This window comes from Scyliorhinus torazame, chromosome 6 (genome assembly GCF_047496885.1).
Source record: "Scyliorhinus torazame isolate Kashiwa2021f chromosome 6, sScyTor2.1, whole genome shotgun sequence".
Taxonomy (NCBI): domain Eukaryota; kingdom Metazoa; phylum Chordata; class Chondrichthyes; order Carcharhiniformes; family Scyliorhinidae; genus Scyliorhinus; species Scyliorhinus torazame.
The window spans coordinates 20,333,600-20,348,278 of record NC_092712.1 but is presented as its reverse complement, the minus strand read 5'-3'; the positions used below and the strand labels follow the sequence as shown (position 1 = coordinate 20,348,278).

At 47.2% G+C, this 14,679-nt stretch overlaps 1 protein-coding gene across 3 annotated transcripts in view; it reads right to left on the bottom strand.

The window, feature by feature from the left end:
• LOC140424704 (uncharacterized) overlaps positions 1–14,679 on the bottom strand; it is a 337,233-nt gene that overhangs the window by 108,878 nt on the left and 213,676 nt on the right. For all 3 annotated transcript variants that reach the window (XM_072508002.1, XM_072508001.1, XM_072508000.1), the window contains 2 exons: positions 6,298–6,345; positions 5,534–5,605 (listed from right to left, as the gene is read on the bottom strand). In XM_072508002.1, coding sequence (XP_072364103.1) covers positions 5,534–5,605; positions 6,298–6,345 — 120 coding nt within the window. The remainder of the gene's footprint in view (positions 1–5,533; positions 5,606–6,297; positions 6,346–14,679) is intronic.

Below are 14,679 nucleotides of genomic sequence, written 5' to 3'. Positions count from 1 at the left end.
GAAACATTCCAAGTTATTTCACAAGAGCATTATCAAACAAAACCTGACACTTAGCGGTGTAAAGGAAATACGAGAACAAGTGAACAAAAAACTTGGTCAAATATTTGAAGCAGCAATGTTTAAAATGAGAGAAAGGGAGCGAGAATAAGCAATGGTATTCTTACACTCAATGATAGTTACCAAAAGGTGGAATAATAAAAATTGCAAATGGAAAAGAGATGAAAATTGAATAAGCGCAGAGAACTTAGAGCATTATAGGACTGAAAGAGATTGTAGAGATAGGGGACGCAATTCTCTGGCCGCGTTGCGCCCGAGTGAGAGGGCAATGCGGCTGGAGAATCCCGGGAGAACCTTCCCGGGGCTTCCCAGCAGCCTCCGCGCCTCGCGAGGTTCACCAAAGTCCTGCGAGGTGTCGGATTCGGAACACCGCCCAAAAGGGACGGTATCAAACAACGCTTGCAGAAGTAGGTCATAAACCTACTTAAGGCCTACCTGGGATACACCGGCATCCCCAGCGAGGCTACAGCCGGGCACCGATCAGTACTGGGCCACACAAACATGGACCAGGTCGAACGTCACCCAGGGGAACTCGCAAGCTATGGGAGGCATGTGGATGGTCACCTCTGGCACTGCCAAGATGCCCAGGTGGCACTGCCAAGTTTTCTGGAGCACTGCCTGGTGCCAAGGTGCCAGTGCAAGGGTGCCTGGGTACCAAGGAGACACTGCCAAGGGCAAGAGCCAGAGAGGGGCCATGCCCATGGAAGGAGGGTGGAAAGGGGGTTTTAAGGGTGGGAGTGTGCAGGACAGGTAGGTAGAGTCCTTCGGGAGGTTTTGGGGGGGTAACAGCTGGGGGTCCTGAAAGGGAGGGAGTGCTGTAAGGGGGCTTGGGGGGGTCTGAAGAGGGGGAGCAGAGGCCCCATAGCCCACCCCCTGTTGACAAGTAGGGACATCCTCTCCCCCACCCCCTTCACGGGTATTGCTGGGTCACAATCCTCCACAACGCACATGAAATGAGGGTGACCCGATCCCCATATCAGAAACCACCCCCAATAGAAGGGACCCCTCTATAGCAGGGACCCCCTTATAAGAACTCCCCCCATCAGAGGCCTCTCCATATCAGAGGACCTCCATCAGAAATCCCCCCTAACAGACAACCCCCATATCAGAGACCCCATATCAGAGAGACGCATAACAGAGAGACCCCATACCAGGAAACCCCATTTCAAAGCACTCCCATATCAGAGACCCCTATATCAGAGACCCGAAAACAGACAACTCTCCCACATCAGAGAACCCCCATAATAGAGGCCCTCCATATCAGACTCTACTCATATCAGAGACCGCAAAACAGAGAATCCTCCCATATCAGAAACCCCCCATTACAGATAATCCCCATATATGTGAGACCCCATAACGTCAAACACGTGCCCCCATTTCAGAGACTTCCCATAACAGAGAGCCCCATTTCAGGGACTGCCCCTCCACCTTCCCCCATCCCATCAGTCAGCCCTGCCTGAAACTAAACAGCAGTACAGGCAGAAACATTGAAAAATCTCTGCATTTTCACTCACCTGCCCCTTACACCTGCTGCCTCAAACAAAGGTCTAGAAAACAGCAGCTATTAAAAAGTCAAAATGCATCACAAGGCTTTAAACCTGCTCGGATTCTTGATCTGCAAGACTTATAATCTCTTTCAAAGATAAATAGCTTTTAGGAGGCTGCAATTGACAGGGAAATAGCTTCCAGACAGCCAAATGTCTAGATTGTTTATTTTCACTTCCCTTCATGCTTGAATGCATCTCAAGTAGCCTGCTGTGAACCTAAACCAATGTTTAGAAACATCTAGGAGTTAAGTGCATTCACTTCCAGTTTTTTTCAGCAGAAAGGACTTCACTGCTTTTGATGTGACCAGGAGCTGGCAATCATAGCTGGATGTTTATAAACATTGTGGGGCGTCTCTGATGGGGATCTCTGATATGGCAGGGTTCTCTGATATGGTAAGTTCTTTGTTAGGGGGGCTGGATTCCCGTTGTGGGGACGAGGGGCTCTCCAATGGACTTTGGAGCACCCACCTTAAATAGGGGGGCACCTGCCCCCTTGGCCCACCATGAGGTCCACCGCGTCAGGGCCACGCTAGTAAGTATTTTCACCAATCCACGGCGGTGTGAATTCCGGCCTGGAGGGCCGAAGCATCACAGAGGCATGGAGAATCTGGCATTCAGCCCATTAATAGGCTGCAAATTTGTTCAAATGACCCATTTGCACCCTCCGACTATCATGGAGTGCGAACCTCAATGCTGCTGCCAGCTTTATTATCATAAATTTATAAACTTTGCGCTTTTATTTGCCGTGAGCACAAACAGTGACAAGGTTCAAAGTCCCACCAGAGCTGAAAAATATGAGAATCTTGAAGGCGCCGTCTTGTTTTACAATCCCCTCTCCCACTGTTGCCAGCGACAAGAGACAAAATGAGGTTCCTACCCAGGAGGGTCGCAAACCTCAAACTAATCCCATTAGTAAGCTTCCCCACCATACCGTCCCCCCCACAGTAGGAATTCCCTCCGCATGGAGTTTAACATCTGCTTTTTAAGAATGGGAGCTAGGTGAAGTGGTACACAGATAATGGGGGCATAGTGCTACAGGGAGGCCTGCTAATGACATCCAAAGTATGGTGATGGGGTTATTGACCTTTCATTGCAGGAACGGTATTATATCATTAGGGAGGTCATAGATCATAGAATTTACAGTGCAGAAAGAGGCCATTCGGCCCATCGAGTCTGCACCGGCTCTTGGAAAGAGCACCCTACCCAAGGTCAACACCTCCACCCTATCCCCATAACCCAGTAACCCCACCCAACACTAAGGGCAATTTATCATGGCCAATCCACCTAACCTGCACATCTTTGGACTGTGGGAGGAAACCGGAGCACCCGGAGGAAATCCACGCACACACGGGGAGAACGTGCAGACTCCGCACAGACAGTGACCCAAGCCGGAATCGAACCTGGGACCCTGGAGCTGTGAAGCAATTGTGCTATCCACTACGCTACCATGCTGCCCAGGTGTGACAACCATCTCAATGGAAAATCTTACCAGCATAAATGGGGACTCCCGGTGGATTATCTGCCCCCTTTGGCCTTCCTGCCACTGAAAAAATGGGGTGGGGGGAAAATGACCCCTATGATTGCCCTTTCACAAACCATGTTGATTCTGTCCGATTGCGTGAATTTTTCCAAATGAAGAGTTCCTCATTTACCTGAGGAAGGAGCAGTGCTCCGAAAGCTAGTGTTTGAAACAAACCTGTTGGACTTTAACCTGGTGTTGTAAGACTTCTTACTGTGCTCACCCCAGTCCAACGCCGGCATCTCCACAACATGGATAACATCTTTAATAATGGTTTCTAACATTTTCCTTTGACTGATGTAAACTGGCCTATAGCTTCCCGCTTTCTGTCTCCCACCCTTTTTGAATGAAAGAGTTACATTTGCTATTTTCCCATCTAATGGAATCTTCGCCGTGCTGCCCTTTCCACAATTGATGGGCCCTCCCGTTGGAATTTTGGAGAATTAAAACCATTGCATCAACTATGTCATTAGCCACACCTTTCAAGGTGGACTGCATCCAGGGGATCGGAGGCCCACAGCTCCATGCCCTTTTGGTTGGGGGGTGCCCCAGGTACCCTGGCGTTGCCAGCCTGGCATCTTGGCAGTGCCACTTGGGTGCCAGCCTAGCACTGCCAAGGTGCCCAGGTGACATTGCAAGCTGTCAGGGGCATTTCCAAGGTGCCAGGTTGGCACTGCCAAGGTGCCAAACTGGCATTTATCACATACAGGCATTCAGGCCGGGGCTGCCTGGCTTGGGTGTTGGAGGTTACAGGCGGAGACCAGGGGGACGGTCCCATATTGCGTTCGGGTTGGGAGGAAGGTCGGGGATTCTTTTGGGGGCCTCAGAGATCGGGATGCCATTTTCGAATGGCGTCCCGATCTCTCGCTACACTAGCGAGCGGAGCTCCCCATCATAAAAAATGGGGCTATGTGCGGCCTCGGCGTTCCTTGCTCAGATCCCTTATTGAACACGAGTCACGCTGAATAGCCCTGTGCTTCTCGGCACTGCAAGTTCCGGGAATCATGTGATTAAATGCACTAGCTCGGGGACATTGTTCCCTTTTTGTGGGTGACCTCACCCTTAGTGTGGGATAAATCAGGGAGAAACTCCACCTGGCCCAAAAAAATTAGTAAAAGTCATTGAATAGCGGCCGGGAACTTGCCGGCAGAGCGAGCGGGAAATTCACTGAAAAACCCACCACAACTAGGGCTGGATTCTCCGTTTTCGGGACTATGTCCCCACGTCATCGTGAAAACTGTGGTCTTTTATGGCAGGAAAACTGGCATCAAAAGGCCACAGATTCAGAGCCTTGCAGGGGGCTACCAGGCAGCTGTCATGGAGCTCGCAGCTCCAGCTGCCGATACGGCCCCCCGCACTTCCGGGTCAGAGGCCACGCATGCGCACGACGACGGCCTCCAGCGGCCACGCCGGGCTCCATGGCGGACCCAGACTGTGGACCTGGAGCAAGGAAATAGCACCCTCGACTCGGACCGCCCACACAAAAAAAGCCCAGTCCCGAATCAGACCCCCCCCCCCCCGCCCTCTGATCGGCCCTCCCCGACAAGGCGGCCACGGACTAAGTCCGCAGCCTCCTCGCAAGTTTCCCGAATGGCAAGACCCTTTAGAAATACTCCGTCGGGACTTCTTCAGCCGGTCGGGGATGGAGAATAGTGGAGCAGGCCTCAGGCAATGGCCTCAGGTGGTAGATACGCCACTTTTCGGGAGGCGGAGAATCGCGGAACCGGCGCTGGCCCCAATTTCATGCGTGAAACTGGATTCTCCAGCCCGTGCCGAGCGCGATTTCAACGTCGGGGTGTGGAGAATCCAGCCCATGAACTGAGAAATATTTCCGGAGAATTATGCACATAAAAAATAGAAGGAGGCCATTCGACCCTTTCAGCGGGGCGCTAAAGTGGGGTTCTGAGGGAAGGACCCTTACCAGTGACTATGGTGAGGGGAGGCATGCCCTGCCAGCGATCTGGGGTGGGAGGCTGCAGCAGCTATTTGAGATCGGAACATCCTTTGAAAAGGGCACTCTGATTTCAGAGGTATGGGACCTAGCAAATTCTCCATCTCTCTGCCGGGATCACCATCCACGATTTTCCCACCAGAAATCCATGCTGGCTCTTCCTAATCAACCAACATTTTTCCAAATGACTATCAAATCTATTCTGCTGCCAAGAATGGTGGCAAAATGCAACGGACAGGCATATTAACTGAGAATCACCTTGCAGTGTGTTGATTTCTCATTCCGGCAATCTGCTGGAAGCAGAGTACACTGGAATTCTAAAGCTGCTGTGTGCAAACAACATATTTGTTCAGGCATTCATCGATTTTATTTACCAGACCAACTATCTAATCCTTATCATTTGAAAAGCGTGTTCCAACTTCTAGACAATTAAAGAATGTCTGCAGTTTCAGGACTTACGGTGGGGTGTTAATGGGCATGTAAGTTCTGCCGGATTTGGCAATGACAATGGTCCTGGTGATCGTACTGGTGCTGTTAATTAAAAAATAATGGATACACTTAGTTCAAACCCAGAGCATCAACAATAATCTACTCTGATAATTCTCGACTGGCGAATCTGCATTGAAAGCACAGATGCAGTAATGATCCTGGCCTATGAACAACGTAAAGGAAATTCACAACCTGTCAATTACCCTAATCTGCCAAGTGGGAAATTGACACAATCAAATTCCAACCACATTTTGAAACATGCTGTGGATCCAATTGTGGTGGTTTCTCTTTGGTTGGTCAGGTTGTCAAGTCAGTTAAAAACAAAAATGAAACCTGAATCCTGCATTTCTGACCATACATATTCAGTTTGGCCTCTCAATGATCTTCACAGCTCTGGCGGCAGTATCAGGTCAGGTCATAGCCGAATGGCGACAATTGATAAAATGATCTTGATCATCAGCATTCAGTGCATTTCCTCTGTGCTGCTGATCTTTGTTCATTTTGAACATGAACACTGCAACCACCATCCCCCGCGTCCCGCTCCCCCCCAACTACCACACCCCCACCCAAATTGGTGTGGATAGGCACAGTATGGGGGAGCAGTATCTCATTCTTTCCTTGGTGTCTGGCATACGCAGATCAGTTCGTTACTCACTCGCCCTCGAATGGTTACATTTTGGGAAGGATGCCCCAGTATCCCCCCATTAAAGGAATTCTGCAGTTTTGAAACTTACTCCTCACTGGCCTCAGCGGCATCCGTCTAGTTGGCTTTCGAGGGTATCCTGTTAATAGAATTAGAGCAGATGCATTTAGCTTAAAGGTAGTACATCAAAAAATCTATTTACGCCAATTTTGATTGGCAAACCGTCAGTGAAAGTTCAGATAGTGGTACAGAACAAATGATTCTGACAGATGACATGGATAAAAGAAATAAAGAACATGGAGTCAGATTCACAGAAGAATCTCAGAAACGTTACATGCAGAAGGAGGCCATTCAGCCCATTGCTTCGGCACTGGTTCTCTTATCCTTGTAATCTGGCACATTCTCTCTTTTCAGATAGCAATCCAATTCCCTTTGAATACCTTGACCAAACCTGCGTTCACCACCCTCTCAGGAGTTCTGTTCCAGACTCCAATCACGTCTGGGTGAAAAGATTTTTCCTCGCATCGCAGAATTGTTATGGCACAAAAGTAGGCCATTTGACACACTGTATCAGCACCGACTCTCCAAACAAGCAGCGTGGCTATGTGCTGTCCCTCCGTCTTTTCCCCATACCCCTGCACATTGTTTATATTCAAGTCATCCTCTAATGCCCTTTTCATGACTCAATTGAACCTGCCTCCATCATATTTGCAGGCAGTGTTTTCCAGACCTGAACCACTCGCTGTGTGATAAAGTTTTTTCTCACATAGCATTTGCAAATCACTTTAATTCTGTGCTCTCCTGTTCTTGATCACTTTACGGGAGGGAACAGTTTCTCCCTATCTACTCTGTCAAGCCCAATCATGCTCTTGAACATCTCTATCAAATCCCCTCTTAACCTTTTTGTCTCCAAGGAGAACATGTCCCAAACTCTCCAATCTATCCTCATAATTGAAGTTTCACATTCTGGGATTTTCTGCACTCTTTCAAATACATTCACATCCTTCCTATAGCGTGCCGCCCAGAACTGTACACAATATTCCAAATGAGGTCTAACTAGTGTCTTGTATAAGTTCAGCAGAACCTGCTTGCTCTTGTGCTCTATGCCTCAATTAATAAAGCCCAGAATACTATCTGCTTTATTAACTGTTCTCTCCACCTGTCCTGCCACCATTGATGATGTATTCACGTTTACACCCAGGTCCCACTGCTCCTGCACACTTTTAGAATTTTACCCCTTATTTTATATTGCCTCTCCTATGTTCTTCTTTCTAAAATGCATCACCTCACACTTCTCCACATTGAACTACATCTGCCACCTATCTGCCCTCTCCACCAACTTGTCCTTTTCATGTTCTATATTGTCCACTTCAGTTCACAATACTTACAAGTTTTGTGTCATCTGTAAACTTTGAAATTGTTCCCTGTACACCAACATCTAGATCATTAACATATATCAGGAAAAGGAAAATCCCAATATTAACCTCTGTAAACCCTCCTTCAGCCCGGAAAATATCCATTAACCATTACTCCCTGCTCCTTATTATTCAGTCAATGTTGTGGCTGCTGTAGCTTTTATTCCATGAGCTCTTACTTTACTCACTAATCTGTTACGTGGCACTGTACTGAATGCCATCGAAAAGTCCATGTACACCACATCAACAGTATTACCTTCATTGACCCTTTCTGTTACCACCTGAAAAAACTTCAGCAAGTGAGTCAAACATGATTTCCCCTTTAGGAATCCACACTAGCTCTTCCTAATCAACCCACATTTTTCCATGCATTGACTAACTCCGTCCTGAATAATTGTTTCGAGGAGCTTGCCCACCACTGATGTTAAACTGACTGGTCTGTAGCTGGGGCTATCCCAACTACATTTTTAAACAAGGGTGTAGCATTTGCAATTCTCCAGTCCTCTGGCACCTCCCCTGAGTCTGGAGAAGACTGGAAGATTATGTCCAGCAGCACAACTGCAATTTCTCACTTCCTTCAATACTGTTGGACGCATCTTATCTGGTACTTTCAGTCCAACAGTCTATTCAACACTGTCTCCTTGTCAATTTTGAACCTTTCTAGGGATAGACTTTCCTCGTCTGTCACCATGTCCTGGATGGCATTTACCTCCTTGGCAAAGATGGATGCAAAATATTCAGTTAATACCTCAGCCATGCCCCCTGCCTCCATGTGTAAACACACTCTTAGATCCCTTATTGGCCCTGCTCCTTCTTTTCCCACCCTTGTGGGAGGAAACCCATTCAGACACGGGGAGAACGTGAAGACTCCGCATAGACAGCAACCCAAGCAGTGAATCAACCCGGGTCCCTGGCACTGTGAAGGAACAGAGCTAACCATCGTGCTACTGTGTTGCCCAACTGTACTTTCAACCTGGCACCTGTCATACACATACTCATTCTTCCTTATCTTAATTTCTATCTCCTTTTTCATCCAGGGAGCTCTAGATTTGTTTGACCTACATTTTCCTTTTAAGGGAATATACCTTGCCTGTATATGGACCATTTCTGTTTTGAAGGTAGCCCTTGTTCAGCTAGTTTTCCCATCAACCTTTTGTTCCAGTCTAAATGGCCCAACTCCATTCTTGCCCCATTGAAGTCGGCTGACCTGCAGTTAATTGTTTTTACTCTGGATTGTCTATTCTTATTTTCTATCACCATATCAAATGTTATAATACAATGATCACTGTCTCCTAAATGCTTCCCTAGCACTGACACTTTTGATCTACTTCACTTCCAAAAACCAGGTCCAACTTGGATTGGACACACACTGCTGCAGAAAATTTTCTTGGTGTCATTTGAGAGTACCTTTAAGAAATGGGTGTTTTTTATAGAATAACTGTGGGTGTACATTTACAAAATGGGTGTTTATTACTGCAGTGATGTCAGAGTGTGGGTGGGGCTGGGCTGTCTGTCAGCTTTTAGTTTCACTTTGAGAAAAGCTTGGGTGTGTCTGTGTTTTTTTTTTGGTTTTGTTTCAGTGTTGGAGCTGCAGTCAGCGACAGGATGTGCAATGTTGTTCTCTCTGCCATGTAAAGACTATCTCTTGATCATTTGGTGAGTTTAGAGGTATAACTGTTCTCAGTAGTGAATTTAAACCTGATGTGCTTCTGTTAAAAGTTTTTTTTAAAGTCTTATGGATGTTAAAAGGAAAGTAAGGATTACTTAGTGTTGTATTCTTTGGGGACTGTATTTGAATTGATGGGTGCTGAGATGTTCACTGTATACTTTAAAAAGGTTAACTTGAGTTCATAGAATGAGCATTGTTTTGCTTTAAAAAATACTTTTCCATTTCTGCTGTACCACACCTGTAGAATGGGCCATGTGCTCCCCATACCACAATCTATTAAAAAGTGTGGGTGAGGTGAACTCCATGATACACTTTGGAGTTCTCTAAACCCTGGCCCATAACACTTGGACACAATCGAGGAACTATAGCCTCCCTCTGCCTTTTGCTATCCCACTGTCCCAGTCTGTATTTGGGTAACTAAAGTACCCAATTATAGCTGCTCTATGATTTCACATCTCTCTGTAATTTCCCTGTAGATTTATTCTGCTATATCATTATCACTAGTTGGCAGTCTATATCGCGTAATGTGACTGCACCCTTTTTATTCCTTAGATCTAGACTTTCACTCCTTTTGTTAATTACTTTGAATCGGTACCCTTTAGTTCTTGAGATCTGTCGAGCGGGAAACAGACAGGATCATAGAACATAGAACATTACAGCGCAGTACAGACCCTTCGGCCCTCGATGTTGCGCCGACCTGTGAAACCACTCTAAAGCTCATCTACACTATTCCCTTATCATCCATATGTCTACCCAATGACCATTTGAATGCCCGCAGTGTTGGCGAGTCCACTACTGTTGCAGGCAGGGCATTCCACGCCCTTACTACTCTCTGAGTAAAGAACTACCTCTGACATCTGTCCTATATCTATCTCCCCTCAATTTAAAGCTATGTCCCCTCGTGCTAGACATCACCATCCGAGGAAAAAGGCTGTCACTGTCCACCCTATCCAATCCTCTGATCATCTTGTATGCCTCAATTAAGTCACCTCTTAACCTTCTTCTCTCTAACGAAAACAGCCTCAAGTCCCTCAGTCTTTCCTCATAAGATCTTCCCTCCATACCAGGCGACGTTCTGGTAAATCAGATTGCTGCCCCATTGGGTGGCATGGTGGCACAGTGGTTAGCATTGCTGCCTCACAGCCTCAGGGACCTGGGTTCAATGCCTGTCATGGGTCACTGGCTGTGTGGCGTTTGCACTTCCTCCCCGTGTCTGTGTGGCTTTCCTCCGGGTGTTCCGGTTTCCTCCCTCAGTCCAAGAGATGTTCAGGTTAGGTGGAGTGGCCTTGATAAATTGGCTCTGGATGGAGTTACGGGGATAGTGTGGGACGTGGGCCTGGGTAGGGTGCTCTTTCAGAGGATCGGTGATCGATGGGCCAAATGGCTTCTATCTGCAGTATATAGATTCTATGATTCTATGCCTGACAAACCTGTTAGAGTTCTTTGAAGAGATAACAAATAGGTTAGACCAAGGAGAGCCAATGGATGTTATCTATCTTGACTTCCAAAAGGCCTTTGATAAGGTGCCTCAAGGGAGACTGCTGAGTAAAATAAGGGCCCATGGTATTCGAGGCAAGGTACTAACATGGATTGACGATTGGCTGTCAGGCAGAAGGCAGAGAGTTGGGATAAAAGGTTCTTTTTCGGAATGGCAACCGGTGACGAGTGGTGTCCCGCAGGGTTCAGTGTTGGGGCCACAGCTGTTCTCTTTATATATTAACGATCTAGATGACGGGACTGGGGGCATTCTGGCTAAGTTTGCCGATGATACAAAGATAGGCGGAGGGGCAGGTAGTATGGAGAAGGTGGGGAGGCTGCAGGAAGATTTAGACAGTTTAGGAGAGTGGTCCAAGAAATGGCTGATGAAATTCAACGTGGGCAAGTGCGAGGTCTTGCACTTTGGAAAAAAGAAAAGAGGCATGGGCTATTTTCTAAACAGTGACAAAATTCATAATGCTGAAGTGCAAAGGGACGTGGGAGTCCTAGTCCAGGATTCTCTAAAGGGAAACTTGCAGGTTGAGTCTGTAATTAAGAAAGCAAATGCAATGTTGTCATTTATCTCAAGAGGCTTGGAATATAAAAGCAGGGATGTACTTCTGAAGCTTTATAAAGCATTAGTTAGGCCCCATTTAGAATACTGTGAGCAATTTTGGGCCCCACAACTCAGGAAGGACATACTGGCACTGGAGCGGGTCCAGCGGAGATTCACACGGATGATCCCAGGAATGGTAGGCCTAAAATACGATGAACGTCTGAGGATCCTGGGATTATATTCATTGGAGTTTAGGAGGTTGGGAGGAGATCTAATAGAAACTTACAAGATAATGAATGGCTTAGATAGGGTGGACGTAGGGAAGTTGTTTCCATTAGCAGGGGAGACTAGGACCCGGGGGCACAGCCTTAGAATAAAAGGGAGTCACTTTAGAACAGAGATGAGGAGAAATTTCTTCAGCCAGAGAGTGGTGGGTCTGTGGAATTCATTGCCACAGAGGGCGGTGGAGGCCAGGACGTTGAGTGTCTTTAAGACAGAAGTTGATAAATTCTTGATTTCTCGAGGAATTAAGGGCTATGGAGAGAGAGCGGGTAAATGGAGTTGAAATCAGCCATGATTGAATGGCGGAGTGGACTCGATGGGCTGAATGGCCTTACTTCCGCTACTATGTCTTATGGTCTTATGGAAGAAAGAGGGCGCGTGAAAGCCCGCCGGTGAGTGCTGCCGTGAGTCCAACAGGATGGTGGGTGCTGGCTCGTCGGGTGGGCCCTCTCCCATTACAGTTGAAATTCTGACCAAGCTGGTATCGGAGGATTTTGAAAGGCTGTTTGCCGACATTTGGAGAAGGTACATTGGCAGATGACCTTGTACAAAGAGTGGGTGAAGGAAGACGCTTGCCCTGATAAAGGTGGTATTGACGACATTGATGGAGGTGCGGGTGCAAGGAGAGAGGATGAAAGGGGTGGAGGAGGCATCGTCACAGCATAGTGACCACTTCACTTAGAACAGAATAGAACAGAAGAGAACATTACAGCGCAGTACAGGCCCTTCGGCCCTCGATGTTGCGCCGACCTGTGAAGCCACTCTAAAGCCCATTTACAAAGAGAACAAAGAACAAAGAAATGTACAGCACAGGAACAGGCCCTTCGGCCCTCCAAGCCCGTGCCGACCATACTGCCCGACTAAACTACAATCTTCTACACTTCCTGGGTCCGTATCCTTCTATTCCCATCCTATTCATATATTTGTCAAGATGCCCCTTAAATGTCCCTATCGTCCCTGCTTCCACTACCTCCTCCGGTAGTGAGTTCCAGGCACCCACTACCCTCTGCGTAAAAAACTTGCCTCGTACATCTACTCTAAACTTTGCCCCTCTCACCTTAAACCTATGCCCCCTAGTAATTGACCCCTCTACCCTGGGGAAAAGCCTCTGACTATCCACTCTGTCTATGCCCCTCATAATTTTGTATACCTCTATCAGGTCGCCCCTCAACCTCCTTCGTTCCAGTGAGAACAAACCGAGTTTATTCAATCGCTCCTCATAGCTTATGCCCTCCATACCAGGCAACATTCTGGTAAATCTCTTCTGCACCCTCTCTAAAGCCTCCACATCCTTCTGGTAGTGTGGCGACCAGAATTGAACACTATACTCCAAGTGTGGCCTAACTAAGGTTCTATACAGCTGCAACATGACTTGCCAATTCTTATACTCAATGCCCCGGCCAATGAAGGCAAGCATGCCGTATGCCTTCTTGACTACCTTCTCCACCTGTGTTGCCCCTTTCAATGACCTGTGGACCTGTACTCCTAGATCTCTTTGACTTTCAATACTCTTGAGGGTTCTACCATTCACTGTATATTCCCTACCTGCATTAGCCCTTCCAAAATGCATTACCTCACATTTGTCCGGATTAAACTCCATCTGCCATCTCTCCGCCCAAGTCTCCAGACAATCTAAATCCTGCTGTATCCTCAGACAGTCCTCATCGCTATCCGCAATTCCACCAACCTTTGTGTCGTCTGCAAACTTACTAATCAGACCAGTTACATTTTCCTCCCAATCATTTATATATACTACAAAGAGCAAAGGTCCCAGCACTGATCCCTGTGGAACACCACTGGTCACAGCCCTCCAATGAGAAAAGCATCCCTCCATTGCTACCCTCTGCCTTCTATGGCCTAGCCAGTTCTGTATCCACCTTGCCAGTTCACCCCTGAGCCCGTGTGACTTCACCTTTTGTACTAGTCTACCATGAGGGACCTTGTCAAAGGCCTTACTGAAGTCCATATAGACAACATCTACTGCCCTACCTGCATCAATCATCTTAGTGACCTCCTCGAAAAACTCTATCAAGTTAGTGAGACACGACCTTCCCTTCACAAAACCGTGCTGCCTCTCACTAATACGTCCATTTGCTTCCAAATGGGAGTAGATCCTGTCTCGAAGAATTCTCTCCAGTAATTTCCCTACCACTGAAGTAAGGCTCACCGGCCTGTAGTTCCCTGGATTATCCTTGCTACCCTTCTTAAACAGAGGAACAACATTGGCTATTCTCCAGTCCTCCGGGACATCCCCTGAAGACAGCGAGGATCCAAAGATTTCTGTCAAGGCCTCAGCAATTTCCTCTCCAGCCTCCTTCAGTATTCTGGGGTAGATCCCATCCGGCCCTGGGGACTTATCTACCTTAATATTTTTTAAGACACCCAACACCTCGTCTTTTTGGATCACAATGTGACCCAGGCTATCTACACCCCCTTCTCCAGACTCAACATCTACCAATTCCTTCTCTTTGGTGAATACTGATGCAAAGTATTCATTTAGTACCTCGCCCATTTCCTCTGGCTCCACACATAGATTCCCTTGCCTATCCTTCAGTGGGCCAACCCTTTCCCTGGCTACCCTCTTGCTTTTTATGTACGTGTAAAAAGCCTTGGGATTTTCCTTAACCCTATTTGCCAATGACTTTTCATGACCCCTTCTAGCCCTCCTGACTCCTTGCTTAAGTTCCTTCCTACTTTCCTTATATGCCACACAGGCTTCGTCTGTTCCCAGCCTTTTAGCCCTGACAAATGCCTCCTTTTTCTTTTTGACGAGGCCTACAATATCACTCGTCATCCAAGGTTCCCGAAAATTGCCGTATTTATCTTTCTTCCTCACAGGAACATGCCTGTCCTGTATTCCTTTCAACTGACACTTGAAAGCCTCCCACATGTCAGATGTTGATTTGCCCTCAAACATCCGCCCCCAATCTATGTTCTTCAGTTCCTGCCTAATATTGTTATAATTAGCCTTCCCCCAATTTAGCACATTCATCCTCGGACCACTCTTATCCTTGTCCACCAGTACTTTAAAACTTACTGAATTGTGGTCACTGTTACCGAAATGCTCCCCTACTG